The sequence below is a fragment of the Stegodyphus dumicola genome, chromosome 12, assembly GCF_044657685.1.
Source record: "Stegodyphus dumicola isolate Sdum_Otavi_A_Nest chromosome 12, ASM4465768v1".
Taxonomy (NCBI): Eukaryota; Metazoa; Arthropoda; class Arachnida; order Araneae; family Eresidae; genus Stegodyphus; species Stegodyphus dumicola.
This window is the reverse complement of record NC_140779.1, coordinates 62,469,701-62,483,448: the sequence shown is the minus strand read 5'-3', so window position 1 is coordinate 62,483,448 and position 13,748 is coordinate 62,469,701. Positions and strand designations below refer to the sequence as shown.

Here is a 13,748-nt window from a genome sequence, read left to right as displayed (position 1 = left end):
AGGATGACTTTGCCGAGAATAAGGAATTCATAGCAGTAATTGTTTACAAAAATGATGGAAATAAAGTATACATTCCAAGTGAGTTAATAAATTTGATTTTTTTTTAAAGTTCTAATTTTTTTTTAAATGCAGTAATTCTTAAATAAACTAATGCTTTTTTTTAAATGTTTCAGCGGATCCAGAGCCTTATATTGATGGAGTCAGAATCAATAGTCCTCATTATTTATGTAAAATAGTAGTGCCTCCAGGAGGAACTACTCGATATACGCTTGTCGTTTCTCAATATGAAAAGAGCCATACAATATATTACACTTTAAGAGCTTATGCTACATGCCCTTTCACCTTATCATATATTCAGAATGTTTTCAAGTACAAACATGAGGTATGATGTTTTTTGTGTTGTAATGATGTCTATTCCAAATCTAAAGTAGTTTATGTAGTACTGTATTTTACATTATAGATAATATTGTCTGCATGTTGCTTAATGAAAATGCTCCTTTGTTCTAAAGTCATCTGCATTATTTATCCCAGTTTATAATTCATATATGCCAGCTGAGATATATTCATTAGGTGTGTTCATGGCACATATGAAATTTCTGTCAGCTTACAAATACCATTTTGGCATTTGTTAAATGTGTTATGTAAATATACTTTTTATAAATGATCTAATTTATAAGGTATTGCCCCTTCCTTTAACTCCACGCAAAGCAAATTATTTGCAGGCTATTAAAATTTAAATCTCTAAAATAAAATTGTGATTTTAAATAAATGCACAGTTGAATTTTTATTTTTAAAAAAAATTAGCCATAGTTTGTGCCAGCAAACTAAAGCAGTTTATCTTTTATTTGATGATTTTACTTCCATACATTTTGAAACATTTGCAACATAAAATCCATTTTGCAACATTTTGATAACATTAACCAAATTGTTGATCATAATAAGCGATGTATTTTCCATGTTTTTATGCAAAAATAAATTGGGACTTTGCTTATTCAATAACAATATCTAAATTCTAACATTAACCATGATCACATTAATGTTGTCTACTTTAGTTACTGCTCTACAAAGTATAATGTTCATAATGCAAATGAATAGTTTGATTAAAGTGCACACAAAAATTCAAAAATTATATAAAACCCGAAGGAAATACCTTTCTTTAATACTTATTTCTGTGTAAGTTTTTCTAAAATAGTAAAATAGAAGCCTTCTTTAATTTTTGACGTGTTTCCCGTATTATCTATTATATGGTAAAATGATCACATTTAACAAAATATTCTGACCATTAACTGGGAAAGTGACTGTGTTTATCTGCGTATATATGTCTTTTAGCCGTGGGCAAGTTAAATATATAGTATACTACAAATGACTTAATTGTAAAAAACAAAGAAAAATGTTTGTCAGTTTGCATATTTATTTTTAAAAAGCTATGTGTATACAGTTTAACCTTGATGTATTATTCCTGCATGTATTTTTTAGTTGCCGTTGAAGTTCTGTATTAACAGTACTGTTGCGTGCGTACGGGTTCGTTATGAAATGAATGCACAAGTCCAATGAAAAATGAAGAAAATTTATTATTATCACAACAAAAGTGCTTAAATTTTCTCAGATATTCATGCAATATTACAGTATCTCACAATAGTTATCTTTTAACTACTAAAACGTTCAAGAGAACTTAATCCAAAAACAGCTAAAGAAAGCTAATCCACGAATTCGCTACAGTCAACAAGAGCAGTTTTCTAAGCAAACTCTTAAAACAACAACAAACTAACTAAAATCATCGACTTGAGAGGTTTTCCTCCTTTTTATAAGATTTTAAATTGCACGCTAGAATTTTCTGGAACTTTCTCGAAATCGAAAAGAGATATTTATTTATTTATTAAATGTTAAATGCACGTGCTCTTGTATTTTTTATTTTCCGGCTTAGCTTTCCTTCAATATTCGTCACGTGCTACCCTGCACGGGGAATAAAACAATTTAATTTATAATTCAACTAACATTAGCTATTTAAATACCAAATCCGTTATACATATTGATGCAGTAATGCTTTACACATGGTCCTGTTATTACTGTATTATTTGACTGTATTACAGACTTTTGAAGTTTTGCAAAAATTTTAAATGTTTTTGTGTATGCAAAGCCATGTTAGTTTTGGGAAAATTTTAAGTCATATTTTCTATTAATGCATAATTCTGTAGAATAGAATAATATTATTCTCTTCTGTAATACTATAGAATACCAAAAAAATATGGAATTCTATAACGTTATGGAATATATTATGATATAATCTGTTGAGGCTAAATTCAGTTGAAGTGCAAAAAGAATCACTTAAAAAGTAGTTTTTGATGCAGCATTTTCATGTCACATGTAGTAAAATGTTATGTGTAGTAAATGTATTTACAATGTGGTGTAATTTCTGAGCTTAGTCATTTTCTTACATCCATAGTCTTTTTCTAAGGTAAAGAATATGTACAAAAAAATTAACTTTCATTTTTAAAATCTTCTTTTTAATTAGGTTATTTCCTCTTTCATCTGAAAAACAGCAACATGCAGCTAATAAATCTCTCTGAACTGCATGGTTTCAAAATTTATTCCTGTCATATTCTTATTTAACACTCCTGACATATATATCTAAATCTTTTAGCTGATAATAATGTTAAATTTTTCTAATTAAAAATCTGAATTAACCAATAGAAATAGAGTACCTATGATTTCACTATTCTTAATCTAATTTTTGGCACTAGAAGTGCTATTAACTTTGGTTATCACATTTTTGTCCATATCACTTTTTAGATATCATGTGTGTACAAAAGCTTTCAGTGTTTTTTATTGGGAATAAACATTATTTTTTTTTCAACAATGGATCCTTAATTTTAATCATCAGTGTATTTGCTCTGACTCTCTGTTACTGAGTCCATAAATCAGGTAGTGTTATACTCTCTGCTTAAAGACTGTGAAAAGAAGTACTGCTGTTTAGAGGAAACAAAGTCATTGGTGCAAATGGTTCTTCTTATTAATGTTTGCAAGTGCTACTGGAAAGTGTATACTGTAAGGATAACCTGTTAGCTTTAATCTCCGTTATTAATCTCAGGATGGCTAGGGGTAAGTCGGGCTTTCACTTTTCATTCAATCGGGATAACTCTTGCATTTTATAAATGCTTTATTATTACAATAATTATATACATATATACATATCATTAGGGAACATTCTCAACGTCAATCCTATTCTCTCGCTTCCCGATCGTGCGCCCCCTATCGGTGGCTTTTCTACAATGCCATCTATCGGCTGATAACATTCGGTCATTCTGACCTGACAATCGTCCCGATTGTTCGAAGTACAAATTTATAATTAATACAATTTTCTACTTCGACTCTTATACACAATACTAAACATACATATTACTAATACACTAAGAAGAATACACATTATACTAAAATTTGATATGATGACAAACTTACTAAAATATTTTCACATACATAAATTCACATATTTTTATACATTAGCATAATAATCGAAAATTTTCTGTAAATCATTACTACATACGTGATATAAATGAAAATACTCAATTTTTTTTCAGTTCTAAAATGATTCAAAATGCATTAAAGTCTTTCAGCTAATGTTCAAAAGTTCAAAGTCAATTAATGTTCAAAAGTTCAAAGTTTCTAAAGTTTTCTATCAGCAAACATACGTAGATAAGCACATACACAAAAAAAAAAGGAAAGATCTCACCTTAATCACAGGGTAGAGCACTTCCATCAGTCCTTACGAACAGATCTGATTGGATTCCGTCAAGGAATTAAGCTTGATAACTGATCAGTATCTTCATCGTCACCGTCGTCATCATCATCGTCAGAGCTTGGATCGCACCTCCATGGCTTCAGCTGGCTCACATGAGCAGTGGTAGTGAAGTAGTGACCTAGATTCTTCGCTTCTAGTTGAGTTATTCTGTAGGTATCGCTAGGTAATATTTCCGTTATTATAAATGGCCCTCAATATTTCGGCTGTGTTTTGGTAGGTTGACCTGTAGCCTTAGGAGCACATCTCATCACAACTATTTCTCCTTGCTCGAATATTAGTGTACGACACCTCTTCCCATCGAATCTCTTTTTCATTTTCACTTGCTGTTCCTCAATTCTTCCTCGCGCCTGCTCTTGGATTTCTCGCGGGTCTTTCCATGCATCTGAATCTTCATCTGCTAACTTCCTAAGTATTCCATCATTAAATCTGGGAAAATATCCATGTAGCATTTCAAATGGAGTCTTATTCGTAGTTTTGTTTACCATGTTGTTAAGATTTCTTTCTGTCTCTTTTATTTTTGAATCCCAATCTCTGTGTTGTTTATCCATCAAACTTGTCATTATCGTTCCTAAAATTGTTCTGTTGACGCGCTCTACCATACCATTGGCTTGGGGGTGTTTGGTAGAATTCAAAGTATGATGTATTCCGTTATCTGTACAATACTGCTTAAATTGGTGAGAAGTAAAACAAGATCCTCTATCACTTATTATTTTTTCCGGTAGTCCAAAATCATTAACAAAATTCTTCAAAGACTGTAAAACATTTTTAGCACTAGTATTCTTAACTGCAAAAATTCTCACAAACCTATTCATGTTATCAATTATCACTAATAGTTCTTGATTACCTCTCAAACTCTTTACAAAAGGACCCAAGTGATCCATGTGAACAATAGCAAACGGTCTTTAACCAGGTTTTATGGGATGTAACAGTCCTTGTTGCTTGCCACCTGTCACTTTATTCATAAGGCACTCAATACATGCTGATATGTGTCTTCATACGTATCGTTTCATGCTTGGGAACCAATATAATTCTTTAATTTTCCTAACTGTTCTATCTACAGAAAAGTGACCAAATAAATCATGGAATTTCACCACTATACTCTTCCTCATGCTTTTTGGAATCACATAGAGTAGTCTTTCCTTTCCATCCACTACGGTTTTCCAAAACAGTCTGTTCTTCTTAAACACGTAATTCATAATTACTTTTTTCTCCTCAGCAGTTTGTTCCTCTTGTTTCTTCTTGAAAATTTCGATAATTCTTTTCAGGTCTTGGTCAGCATGTTGTATCATTAGTATTTGCTCTTCTTTGGTTAGGGAGTGGCAAACTTCAAAATTTTCAGCTATTCTCGTCGTCGTATCATCAGCTTCTGATACAGGACCTCTGCTCAAAGCATCAATATGTGACAGTCTTTTTCCTGACCTATGCTTTATCTCAAAATCATATTCTTGAATCAAACTACACCCAACGGGCTATTTGAGGATTTGTAGTCTTCTTAGCATTCATATATATTAGAGCTTGACAGTCAGTAATAATTGTAAATCTTATGCCGATTAAGAACTGTCTTAACCTGTCCAACGTCCATACGATGGCCATTAACTCCAATTTGCTGGAATGATACTTTCTCTCTGCTTCTGTTGTTTTCTTACTGATGCAATAAACAAGATGCCATTTTCGATCTTCATCACGTTGCATTAGCATTCCACTCAAACCTTCTGCACTTGCATCACAATGGACTTCAGTATCTGCATGTGGTTGATAGTGAGCTAATATGGGCTTATCAGTCAGTTCTTTCTTCAATAGTTCGAACGGCTTCTTTTGTTCTTGCTTACACTTGAAGTCTCGATTCTTCTTTGTCAATCTGGTCAATGGTTCGCTCTTTAACGCATACTTCGGCACAAATCGTCTGAAAAATCCAGTCAGGCTTAAAAATCTTCGCACTTCGTGCACATTCTTTGGTTCTGGAAATTCTGCTATGGCTTTTATTTTTCTAGATCCCGGTCTAATACCATCTTTGTTTATAATAAAACCTAAGAAATCTACTTCTCTTTTCCCAAATTCAAATTTAGATAATTTCAAGGTTAAATTTGCTTTTCGTAGGCATTCTAATACCTTTTTAAATTTGAAAAATCATCTCTTCCCAAGATTTTGCAGGAATAAGTATATCATCCATATAACACAATACCTTAGTATTCAACAAGGGGCCTAGGACATATGACATTAGGTGCTGAAACTCAGCAGGAGCATTTACTAATCCAAATGTCATCCTTTCGAACTATCCTGTTTCATCTGGAGTAATGAACGCCATCTTCAATTTAGCTTCTTCACTTAAGGGTATTTGCAAATAGCCATGGGCTAAATCCAGAGTAGTGAAAATTTTGCATCCTCCTAAACATTCTAAAAGATCATCTATTCGAGGCAAAGGGAACTTATCCTTTATCGTCTGACTATTAAGTCTGCGGTAATCAATTACCAGTCTGTATTCCCCTGTTTTTTTCTTTACTAGTAACACTGGACTAGCGTTAGGCGATCTAGTTTCGGAAACTATCCCATTATCTTTCCATTCCTTAACAATTTCTTTTATTGCATTACGTTCAGCTGCATTCGTTTTGTATGGGCAAGAAGACACAGGCCTACTCCCGTCAATTTCTTTGATGTCCATTTTTATTATGTTCGTGCAACCTAATTCATTTAAATTAAGAGCAAAGCAATCCCTAAATTCATTTACTAATTTTAAGATATCAGTTCTTTCACTATCTGTAGTTACCTTATCAAATTTTATATCATCTATCTTTATTTGGTGAATATTTTGAGAAATGGAAAATATATGATTTTGTTGTTCATCTTTGTTTATATTGGGCTTGTCTACTTCCTCTAATTCCCAATCTTCTGTTATATCTATTACCCTGCTGATACACTGATTTTCTTTTAATCTGATGTTATTGTATCCTATGTTCATAACTGGGACTGTTACCTTACCATTTGTAATCTCCATTACTGAATCCGGACTTCCATGCTTGCTTTGAAATAAAATCAGTCCATTATTTATATATGGGGCTACAGAATGCACAAAGTTTATCGTGTTACATTTTATTTCTATTGGTTTCTCAGAATATAACTTAATGTGTTTATGCTCTGTTTTGTTTATCAATTGCGCGAATGGAATTTTATTAGCATACCATATATTAAACGAATCCCCTATTTTCCCATAAACCAACATCTGATCGCTTAGGTCATATGGCTGTACTTCATCATTTACGATAAACAAATTCGCGGTTGTTTGGATTTCGCCGATTTGAAATGAAACATGAACTTTTCCCAAGGTTGTTGTGGATGCGTGATTTACGCTCCCAATTCCAAACAAAATTTTTTGTTTCCGGTTGCACTGGTAATCGTAATTTAGAAAAGACCAAAAATCTTAATAGACTGACAGCGCTTCCAGTATCAATCAAACATTCGATCGGTTCACTGTCATTAATTATTGCTTTCTTCAAATACTTTGAAACATCAGATAATCCATCATGATTCATCACGACACTATTTTGATCTTTCACTTTGTCATTCTTCATTTCTTCGCGACTCTCTGTCTGACGTGGGAGGCATTTGGCGTCACAAATCAAGCTAGAATGTTTACGCTTACATGTCGTGCAGCGCTCTTTTGATTTACATAAGCGGACCACGTGAAATTTTTGGAAGCATAGAAAACATCTCCTGTTCCATTTTAAACTTCTGTTCACGTTCCTTATCACAATTTTCGGAACTATGCTCAGAATTATTGCAAAAAATGCAAATTTTCTGAAATGTGCTCAGTGCGGTTGCGTTAGGAATCGAATCATATGAATTCAGTTCGACACCAAGAGTTTGTAAACTCCATACTTGGATTTCTGTCGTATCGTATAACTCCCTTAACTGTTTCAAATATGAAGCTGATTTTACTGCATTTAAATTTAACAAATGGTTAATATGAGATCTTACAATAATTTATTTTTTTCCGTATCTTTCTTTAAGCAATTCAACTGCTAAATCATAATTATTTTCTGATACCAATAGTCCTTGAATACTAATTAAGGCTGGCCTTTCAAGAAAACTTTAAGATAATTATATTTATCTACTTTAGATAAGCGTTCGTTACTGTGAATTGCATTATCAAACTGTGACCAAAATTCCTGAAACTTCTCTAAATTACCCTCAAACGGTTCTACATGAAGTTTCAGCAAATTTATTCTTGGTTTGTTTGGTTCACTATTCGAAATAAGTGAAGAATTATTCTTCAACGCCAAATCTGCCTTATTTCTATCTGAATTCTGAAGATAATTCTTAACTTTCGATTTCGCGTAGATAATACGTTCTCTGTATTCCTGATTATTCTCGACTTCTGTTTCTAGATCAGATACTTCAGGAATTAAATTCTCAATTTCTAGATCTAACTTAAATATCTGATCTGCTTTTTCTTGTAGATTCATATCACATTCTTCTAATGATTTTGTATCTACAATATCCTGTTCTAATAATTCCCATATTCTGTTAATTACTTGTGTTGTTAACCTTCTTAAAGTTTTCCGTTTCGTTTTTGCTTTATCTAAAGCTTTCTTTGTATTCTCATCCATAATATTACCTAATAATATAATTCTATACTTCTAAATTCTGTTAGAATTATTCTACAGTTCGCATGCATTCAAATCTTTAAAAACGAAACTTACCCCTTCTTCCACGTTCTTGGTACACGAGTCATTCAATGCATACTTACATCAATCATCCCACTTCTGAAATGTTAGCTTTAATCTCCGTTATTAATCTCAGGACAGCTAGGGGTAAGTCGGGCTTTCACTTTTCATTCAATCGGGATAACTCTTGCATTTTATAAATGCTTTATTATTACAATAATTATATACATATATACATATCATTAGGGAACATTCTTAACATCAATCCTATTCTCTCGCTTCCCGATTCTCAATTGATATTGTGCGCCCCCTATCGGCGGCTTTTCTACAATGCCATCTATCGGCTGATAACAAACCTAACAGGTCCTAAACAGTTGATAATCTGAGGGAGTGAGATCAGATGAATACACTGCATGTGGAAGAACTTCCCAGCCTAAATTAAAGGTTGTTTCTTTTGTTGATAAAATGACATATGGACAAGTTTTTCATGCAACAGTACGACCTGTCGCATTCCTTGGCCAGTAAAAGGTCGCTTCTTTTTTATTTTTTTCACTCAAACAGATCAGTTGATTATTGTAGCATTTAGCATTGATAGTTTTACCAGGTTTTAGCAGTTCATAATAGAGCATGCCCTTCGTATCCTAAGAGATGAAAAACAAAATCTTTTTGCTATGAATATTCATTTTAACAACAGAAATTGATGGCTAAACAGGATCTACCAGTGGTTTTTGTCATTTGGGGTTATCACTGTAAGCCTACTTTTCATCTCCTGTTACAGAAAAAACTGTGATAGTGAGCCAGAACTGATACAGAAGTGTTCAGATAACTCTCAGCATTACATTCTATAGGCTCATATAGGATGTATTTGCCTGCTTTCTGGATCTTACCAAATGTGTACAGATGTCTGGTAATTGTCGATTGTTCAATGGCAAGCTTCTCGCCCAGTTTCTTGGTTATAGGGAATGGATCTTTGAATTGCAGTTCCATATCATTGTTTTCAAATTATTGTGGTCTTCCATTTCTGTGTTTGTCTTGCAAATTATAATCTCCCTTCTTGAGTGTGGTGAACCATTCTCTCACTGTACTTGTTCCAAGAATGTCCTCCCCATATGCTTCATTGATTGTTCTTTCAGCTTCTGCAGCAGATTTTTTGAGGCAGAAAAGGTGTAGTATCCAGTGATGAATGTGTATTTTGTCAGCAGCTATGTTAAATGAAGTGTGAACTCATTTTTTATGAAGCAATTGGTGCCAGTCTATGTAGTCTTTCAGGATTTCGTATTCCTTCTCAGATAGTTTAAAAGAGCTGTTTAAGAGTTATGCATCAACTTTTGCATATATCTAATAAATAGTTATTTAAGTTATTTGAGTATGGCAAAGCCACAAGGGCTGTCTGCATAAGACTAGATGCCTTTGTAGAAGACTTTCTGACAGAAACTGATTCATATTTATGTAGCACTGGGAGAAAACCATTCAGACAGCCAGCCTGTTCAATTGGAGTTTAACCACCAGTATTCAGTAGTTTTAACTACTCTTCCATTAGTGCAGCCCTAATAAAAGAATGCTGCCATTAAATGTTATTGTTGTGTATTATTTTTAAAGAAACAAACATAAAAACAGTATAAACAAATATAAAAAAGTATGGCAACATATAATACTTTGACAGTTATTCTGAAGATATGCTGTTTTTAAATTTTTTGTGATTTGCTGCTGAGCTGTGTGGTGTAATTGCAAAGAAAATGATGTTTAAATAAATGAATCTCAAAAGCCAAAAATTCAGTAATAAAAAGACAAAAAGTTGTGCAAACCATCTTACTAAGAAAGACAGAATGTTGATATGATGAACTGAGATAAAACTCGAAAAAAAATTTAAAATGAATGGTAGCACTTAATGCTGTATTGGAAATTCTAAAGCAGTGTATTGCCACTTGGCAAATCATAATATATTAATGCCAAAGCATTTGTATTTCAAATTTAATAAGAAAACTGGATGTTTAAAAAATGTGCTTCCACCACCCAATGTAAAATATTTTTATCTTCTATGCACCAGTTTGTTGCTATTTGGTGAAGTGTAAGATATTTCTTTCTTTCTTTATTTTTTTACATTTAATCTATCTGTTATTGATTAACAAACTAAGTGATTTCATAATAAAAAGCCAAAAACATTAGTGTCAACAGGAGTGAGTCCAAGAGCTGATTGATAAACTGTGAGCTCAGAGCATTAAAAAGCCTCAACAAACTCTCTGGTGTGGTATTAAAATCTGAATCCTTCCTTTCTTCTTTTTCTTTTCATTCTTCTTCTCCACCCTCCTTTAATAATCTCTTCACTTTTCTCCTACTTACCTTTACTTTTCGAGCATGTAGCCTGCAGCTTCTCTTTCACACCAATAGTTTAATACTGTAAAGTTATGAAACATTTGCTTGAAATTATCAAACAGCGTGTGTATCCTTTTCAGTGCGTGTATTGCTTCAGTATGTAAATTATGCTTGAATAAGATTATTATCTACAAGTCTATGATTCTGTATTTATTAGGAAAAAGTACTAAGTTTTCATCATCTGTGCCAGTTTGTTTTGTTTTTATATTACCTAGCATCATTTTGACGCCATCATGAAAATTGTAAATATATGTATATAGATGTTGTATGATCTTAAATTCATTTAGTGCGAAAATCATCATCCCTTCTATTCGCGGAAATATTTGGCCTGACTTGAATTGCCGGTTTGGCTTCGCCTTATTGCTCGAGTAAAGGACGAAAGACCTTCGTATTTATTTCTTAATTATTGTTCATTGAACGGGAGTTGGTTTGTTCCCCTTGAAAAGTCAATTTCCGATAATTATTGTTCATTGAACGGGAGTTGGTTTGTTCCCCTTGAAATGTCAACTAATTTCCGATCAATGACAATGATTACATGCATTTAATTTAATTCTTGCCTTTAATTTATTCCTTTTACAATTGAAATTTTGTTATTCATGATTTAATTCCAGTCTTCGTTAAAACATTTTTAACAATTTACATTCAAGTTACTTCAAAACATCTTTCAAAATAGAACTTTCTAAGTATGGATTCAATCTTTTAAGATAATTATACTATAATTAAACTTAGGAGATAATATAATCAATATTATTTCGTAAATAAATTATGTATATAGATATAAATTTAAACAAATTTAAATTCTTAACAAATACGTATAAAAGTAAAATATATTTGTAAAGTACATTATATAAAGTAAAAGTAAAGTACATTATATATATATCTATAATGTATATAGATATATAGAGAGAGAGAGAAAGAGAGACATGCACGCAGATGCACACATCTGCATGTAGCATTTAAGCCCAGAAATTAAACTTCATTTCTGAATTGAATAAAATGTTTGTTTTGAAAATTGAATAAATTTGAATTGAATAAAATGTTTGATTGTGTTATAAATTTTTAAAAAATGTTAAATAACTTCCTAATTGTTCAATATTTTGCTTATAGATAAAAAATGGTGAATGGACAAGTGAGACATGTGGTGGTTGTGGAAATAATCCTCAAACTTACCACAAAAATCCTGTTTATCAAGTCTCACTGCAATCATCTTCTGATGATAACCATTTACTGGTCGATCTAAAGGGCCCAAAGTAAGTCTATTAGTATTGCTTTCTAATAATAATGTAATAAGTATAAAATAAGCTTGATTAATGTAAAAAATTAAATTTATTTTGATTTTTAGGCAGTTCTATGTAGGTTTTGAAGTTGTTACTGTTACTGTTAATAATTCAAGTAGTCCTGGATATTTTTCAAGAAAGTCTTCTGGTGCTTTTAGGTAAGAAGTTATTGTGTTATTGTTTAAAGCTTCTTGTTTAATACCTTCATAAATATGTTGACAGATTCAGGTGTGTCAAATTTTTTATTTGAAAGTGCCTTTTCGAAGTGATTTGGGAATTTCTTTTATAATGTGCACTCATTGATTCTACAATATCATTTTAATATGTGGATTGTGTCTCTGTTTATAGTGTACTTTTAATAATTCTCTACATTTTAAAATAAATTTCCTGGTTGCTCATGTGGGTTCGTGTTCTAAAACCATTATCAGAGTTATCTGTGTTGCATTATATGGTACATTAAAGGTATGATTCAGGTACGAAAGAAAAGAAATGTATACTGTTTCAATTATACGCAATCATTTTAGATGTATATGAATAATATTTAAAATAAACCATGAGTAAAGAAACCAAAATTGCATTAATAGCTGCATAAATTGCCTTAATACATGCTATGTTTCATATTATTTTGTTTTATTCTATAAAAAAAAATTCTTTATAATACCTTTTAAAATTGTGAATGATATGTGTAATAAAATATATTAAACATAACATTTCATCTTTCTTTTTAAGAAGAAATTTTTTAATGAAGAAAACTACATTTTCTCCATGCTAAAATTTTTTCTTCATTAATTTTTTCTTAATTAAGTCTGTTAAATTTGCAGTTGATACTGTATTGTACTGTTTGGTGAACAAGATATCTATTGAAATATTTTATGCTGGAATAGAATTTATCATTTGATGAAAGCAATGTTTAATTTACTCCAAGTTTTTCTTCAATAACTTTTACTGCATAACTTTTTTTGGTACTTTTCCATTTCGCCGGCGCAAATCTCGCCAAGCAGACTTTATTGGCGACAACATACAGTATACACTTAACAAATGTTAGTTATAAGAATTTTTTATTTTAAAGGCATTAACATTTTAATATCGTTTAAAATTTTGTAAAAAGCCAATAAATTTGTACAAAGACATTAATTTAAGAATTTACTATGCTTTCATGGTTCAACATCCTGACTCGCCGGCTCGTATCACATGACTCCAAGTGATCTTATCTCATCTCACGTAAACTACACTACAAAAATCTCAGTAATTCTCTCAGTAACTATCTACATTAATTTCAAGTTAAATCTTAATTTAGAATACAGGTTTAAATGCAAGAATTATTTCTATTCGTACGAACAGCTTACTCAAAAATTAAGTAAAAAAAACCGCAGTGCTTTACTTCGCTAATGCACTCTCATTAGAATTGATGAATTTAACCCTTGACTTTACCTTTTCTATATTTTCGGCTTCGGGTGAGTGGTGTGATTGCATCCTAATTGATTTAATTACTGGGAATAGCTTTAGGACATAAAATTGAACAATCTGGGTAAAAATTCTATGTAATTGTACTACAAGAGAAACAATCAATCTGATAAGAAATGGCTGTGACTTGTTTTGAAAATGAGGCGTAAAATGTTACCATCGAGGATATTACGTTTT

The 13,748-nt window shown here is 31.7% G+C and overlaps 1 protein-coding gene across 2 annotated transcripts in view; it reads left to right on the top strand.

Annotated features, from left to right (window-relative positions):
• The window catches only part of LOC118201398 (calpain-7-like), an 88,394-nt gene that overhangs the window by 64,474 nt on the left and 10,172 nt on the right, over window positions 1-13,748 (top strand). For both annotated transcript variants that reach the window (XM_085827769.1, XM_085827768.1), the window contains 4 exons: window positions 3-78; window positions 174-382; window positions 11,938-12,080; window positions 12,173-12,265. In XM_085827769.1, the coding sequence (XP_085683895.1) occupies window positions 3-78; window positions 174-382; window positions 11,938-12,080; window positions 12,173-12,265 (521 nt within the window). The remainder of the gene's footprint in view (window positions 1-2; window positions 79-173; window positions 383-11,937; window positions 12,081-12,172; window positions 12,266-13,748) is intronic.